The sequence below is a fragment of the Streptopelia decaocto genome (assembly GCF_964273445.1).
Source record: "Streptopelia decaocto genome assembly, chromosome: 5".
Taxonomy (NCBI): Eukaryota; Metazoa; Chordata; class Aves; order Columbiformes; family Columbidae; genus Streptopelia; species Streptopelia decaocto.
Window position 1 is genome coordinate 54,721,457 of NC_138659.1, and position 5,523 is coordinate 54,726,979.

A 5,523-nucleotide genomic window follows, 5' to 3' on the forward strand; every position below is an offset into this window, starting at 1 on the left:
GCACAAGTCTTGCCAAAACTCCTGCAGCAGTTCAAGTGTTCCCTGTGTGCTCTGAGTAGGACCCATTGTACAGCATGTCCAAAACTGTGCACCCCCTCCGAATGGTAATGGATTTTAACACGTGGTGAGCTAAAATGTCTACTCAGACCATTGGCTGCAAAGCTTGTGCCAGAGCACTGGTGCATGAGGTGTTAGAGTAGTGACTTGAATTCAGTCTTCTCTCAAAGAATGTGACATTGCTCAGTGTTACTACATAAAAAGAATCATCATTACGAAGCATTTCTGGATGTTTCATCTAGATTTATTGTGTTCAAAAAAGATCAGTGATAGCAATAAAAGTAATGACAGAAATAAGACATTGAATCAGATTACGCATCTTGTATACTGAATTAGAACAATTAGAAGATTTTAAGTGAGCTGCTAAAGTACTCTCTTTCCAAAGATCTCCCGTGTCTTTGAGCTTTTCTGTGAAGGCAAAGCTGCTGTTGGAAGGTGGGGAAATCCACAGTGCAGAGAGGTTTGGATCAGGTGGTTTGTTAGCCCACACGAGAATAGACATGACACAACTTGGAGGGGTCACTTATCTGCACCACGTCGTAGTCGCAGCTATTCTTGTTGAAAACAATTTTACAGTTCTCTTTGTCATAATCCACAGGAGTATGAAAGCTGTAATTGGCAAAGAGAAAGTAAATGTTAGATTTCTCTATAAAAGTTTGAATACTTCGGTGATTCTGTGATTATAGCTTGAACTATTGCTGAATGAGCTATCTCTGAAACTATGGCTAAGACCAGTCTAGCTAACTTGAGTGTCACACAGCTACAGCTTCCAGGGCCTCACATGATGCCTTGCTGCACTGCATGTGTAGATGTACCAGTATGCTCAGCACTAGCATAGGGATTTCTAGCACAGCAATTTACAGTGTGCCATAAGCATGGTTTTGGTAAGTTTTATCTCTTTTCCATTTATTTTTCATCATTGCCAGTTTGCCTAGAATGTGATAGCTGTTTCCTAACATACTAAAGTGTTGCCCGAGCAAAGGTGATGATCATAATCAAGACCCTTTGGCCTTTTGAGAAGGTAGGATAAGAGGAAAGGAAGATGTTGGAGATAGATACTTCAGAGCAGAGCCAGATGATCTTAAGCCCTTAAGAGGAGCTTCACTTAAGTCCTTTGTGGAATGAATTTCTTCCTACACTCACTTTTCCTGATGAGGAAAGACTCACTGCAGTGTAAGAAGGGTTCACGAGTTGCTCAAAATTAAAGGCAAGCACCAGCTGGATGTGTCTGGAAGGGCCTATGGCCACACTCAGCAGAAAATGAGCTAAGATAAACACAGCCAAGGATCCAAATTATCAAGAGCTATATGTGGCTTCCCCTAGCTCTGTGACATGGGTGAGGAAAGGCTCTCTTGTGCCCTTAGAAACTAATTTATTCCCAGGAAAAAGCTGTGGTCTTCCTATGGGCAATGGTACTACCAAGAAGTTCAAACTTACAGGGAGCAGCAACGCATTCCATCTTTGCTGCAGCTGCATCTGAAGCAGTTTTCTGTCCTTGCAATCTCTCCAAAGGGGTATAGTTTTCCATCCAGGGTACAGCCTGCATAACACAGCAGCAAAACAAAACGTACTCTTTATGCCTCCACATGAATGCTGAGAAGTTTAAAAATGATTGCAAGTTTTCTGAAAATCTTTTTCTTGGTAATAGTAAAGTAAAAGTCACTTTGTTCTCTGGGTTGTTACCCAAATTGGTTTGAGAGCCTGAACTTGTTGCTTCTTCACTTGTTAGAGACAGTTTCAGTGTGACAGATCTGGGGTGAAAGTGAACAAGCAGACAGCCAGGTCTGCCACCTGGCACCACACTTTATACTGAACTACTCAATTCCAGCATCAGCTTCATGTGCATAGCAATAGCAACCATACCCAGATGAGGGGAAGGCTTTATTTTTCTCTGCTTTTGGAAACTTTGTGCTGGAACCTCCTATCCCTGTCTTTCTGACATCTCCCCCCTCCCTTGTGTCTTGAGCTCTTCCCAACAGCTCCACATAGAGCTGAGCTGTGACAAATCTATCAAGTGAGAGAACCTTCCTTGTTCTTACCTTTGGTAGCCTCCCCAGGTTTGTGCAATTTAGTGAAGCAGTGTGCATCACCCAGTGTCACAATGATGCCCATTGCAACGAGGAAAGCCAGAAAGTTCTTCTGTAGAAGAGACACAGAGCCCACAGCATGAATGTAATTCCACCTTGGTTATCTTTGTTTTCAAAAGCTAAGTCACTGAACTTGAAGTAAAAATTAGAAATAACCTTATGTGTACAAGAAAATGTTGGAAAAGGGCATTTCAAATATTTTACTGCACTCATGTCCTTTTTTTTTTTTTAGGTGGGAATGGACAAAGTGACAAATGTGTCAATTGCATCACTCCCTTCTGAAGTCTAATCTCTAGAAATCACAAAAAGCTTTAGTAGTATTACACACTTGAAAGCCCTGTCAGACTCTTATTAGTGCTTTATTTATAGCCTTGGAGTCAGATTTAGCTATTTGTCTAGCAAATCTCTGTCTGTATAGCATCCCATTGCTTTACTTTTGGGTACAGCAATTTTCCCAAATTTGACAGCAAGATCTCAGACCTAATTATATTCTAGTAAGTTTTTTTTAAATAAGTGGCTGGATAGAGGAAAAAAGACACATATTAGTATCTTGGGGTAAAATTCCAGTTCTGCATATTCTGTGTAGCAGCATGTGAGCCATCTTGTCAAACCATGCACACACAGGTCTGGACATGTCACAGTACATTCTTCCTTTTGTCTAGTGGTGGCAACAGCCAAACATCTGCAAGAGCTCTTCAGAGATGTTTGCTGGGACCTGCTGAACAACCAGGATTTTTGTGAAAGGGCCTGCAGAACTTTGTAAGGTTGGTTACACTGGGGTAGGGGGATTGGAGAAGCATGAGTGAGCACAGGGTTATTTTGATGTGTTGCTCAAGCTGGATAACTAAAGACAAAAGTTTAGGAATTACCAGAGACTGAGAAGCAGTGGAGAGTTATTTACATTTTGTTGATAGCACTTGAAGATTAATGTGAAAGGACTGTAAAATCAGTAGATCTTTCCAAGTTACTGTTCTGAACACCAGAGGCTGTTGCAAGCTGAATTGGTTTAAAATAGGAGTGAAAGGCTCTGTTCTGGGGCACCTCTGCTTTCTACCTTCCATTACTTGAATCATGAATGTCAAAAGACAGTGAAAGGTCCCAACCTTAGGCACATGGTGAGCCAAGGGGAATATCCTCTGTCTGCTGTGGAAAACACTTGCTATTTTAATCCTTGATCTGCTGCTTTATTGCAGGGCTGAGAGACATTTGTAGTGTACTGAAGGGTATGGAGAGAGTCTACAGAGGGTCTAGGAAAGGTGTAATGCTTAATTTCCATAGTGGTTCTGTGATCTGGAGTTCCTGAGGCCTTGGGGTAGAATAGAACCAGTTGCCATGCTGAGCACCATAGCCAGAATGAGAGGAGTTAAGAAGACTAAAACTTTTAAATTGTGCTATTCTATGGTGCCTGGCCAAAGGAAAATTGTCTAAGCAACTCCTGTTCCATGAAGCTGTAGGCTATAACATTGCAGCTGGTCTCTGCTGAGGCTCCATGTGCACTTGGCATGGATCTGTGGGGCTATCTGTGCTGTGCAGCTATTCTAGGTTTTGTGAACTCAGGGAACTGTGGCTTTCCACAGAGGATCTCAACTTGCTTGGGATACTGCTTGCTGTATACTAGTCATCCATCTCGAGTTTGGTGGTGGCTTTCCTCCAAGCTGGTTCACATATTTGTAACAGCACAGGCCAGTTCTAAGAGAGGTCTTACTGCTATCAGTCATGTCTTTACAGAAAATACTAAAATCCATCTTTTGCTATGCTGGGCTGTTTTCTGTTAATGTTTTATCCTTTGTTTGCTCCAATATGTGTCCTTATCTTGCTATTCCTAGAAATGCCAGTCAGCTGAACTTGGGCATGCTCCTCTCTCTAAAGACTGAAGTCCTTTACCTTCCACTGAACCAAACAGAAATAGAGGGGGAAGTCTGTGGTGTCTAATCGCTGTCTGAACTGGCCTTATGCCTTGTCAGCTAAGCAACAGATAATTGGCAGTAAGGGGCCCACACGTAAGTAGGCTGAGCACTGAGGGTATCAAACAGGAAAGCAAGCACTGGCTGAAGCGCTATTCTTTATTAGAAATGGCAGAGATTGTTATTGTTACACTGATGTCAAGGGCTCTTAGTTAAACATCAGGGTTGTGTTGTTCTGCACAGTCTGTGAGCAAGGCACTTCAAGGAATCTCTTTTATTTTTACTTGTTTTCTCCCTTAAAAATGGGGTGCCACCACCCACCTTGCAGAACATAATCTTCCAAACTGGGTTTAATAGTCTTTGAAAGTGGATGAGTTAATGTGGAGTGAGATACCAGATCACTTTGTTTGACTGAGTCTTGTCTGAGTACAGACAAGTCCTCAGGAAGGCTTAGGCAGAGAAATAAGTGGATTGTAATTTCTCCCGTTATTTATGAATCTACATATCTTATTACAGGAACTACTGCCTCTTCTGTAAAACTTATGCCATTCCTGAGATTCTCATAAAGGTAGTAATTGATCTCCGTACTTTTGGGAATTACGTGAGCAAAAAATTAAAGGAAAACTGGGCCACAGGGCTTTGGCTATCTGTTTAGAGTACTGAACTGTTCATTCAGATTCTGCAAACACATTTTGAGGCTCAAAGATCTGAAACAGGGCAAATATTGATATACCAATAGAGAAATGCAGGCAAAATATACTGTGTATTACACTTTTCATTGTAAAGTGACTATATTTTAAACTGTATGTCACATCTATAGATTTTGTTTACAAAATCCTGGTATTTTGTTTCACAAACAGTTCTGAGAAAAGGACTACAGAAGGTGAAAGACCAAGAGATGCATGTGTACAGTTTCTTGCAAATAATTACAAAACAAAGAATAAAATGCATACTAATCTTCATGAATGTGTCGTCTTATCTCTTTGCAGTTTTTAATAGAATAATCCACATTTAAAAATGTGTAACTAGGTGATTCCCTTAGAAATCCTCCTTTTGAAGTTTAAAAGCAAATAGCTATCTGTATCCTTCTTTTTTAAAAAAAATCTAAAACTTTGACTTACCATTGTGGAATGATTGACTTCCAAAAAGCTCCAAGTCTCCAGAAGAACTCTGCAAGTGCTCTATGTGGAATCTGACAGCAAGTAGTTTTCGGTGCCTTTACGTTGATCAATTCAATTCCAGGTTAAAAAAAAAAAAAAAAAAAAGAAAGAAAAACAAAAGTCTTACTCAACTCAAATGCAGTTATGTTGAAATTTCTGAAGAAATCACAGGAATTTTGCCAGCTGGAAATGAGAAAATATTTGGTTATGTAGGCCTGGGTAAAAGGTTGAACCTGGAACTTTGTGTTCTTTGGAAAGATTAATATTAGAAGAAATGCCTTTCTGATGAAATACAAGTAATGGTGGGTAAGCTGC

At 40.5% G+C, this 5,523-nt stretch overlaps 1 protein-coding gene across 1 annotated transcript; it reads right to left on the reverse strand.

Moving 5' to 3' along the window:
• Window positions 1-285: 285 nt before the first annotated feature.
• On the reverse strand, window positions 286-5,279 carry LOC309440042 (beta-microseminoprotein-like). The gene is made up of 4 exons (XM_082053342.1): window positions 5,170-5,279; window positions 2,097-2,196; window positions 1,495-1,597; window positions 286-666 (listed from the first exon to the last, which is right to left on the reverse strand). Exons 1-4 carry the CDS (start codon window positions 5,170-5,172, stop codon window positions 537-539), a joined length of 336 nt encoding a protein of 111 aa, XP_081909468.1. The 5' UTR covers window positions 5,173-5,279; the 3' UTR covers window positions 286-536.
• Window positions 5,280-5,523: the final 244 nt, after the last annotated feature.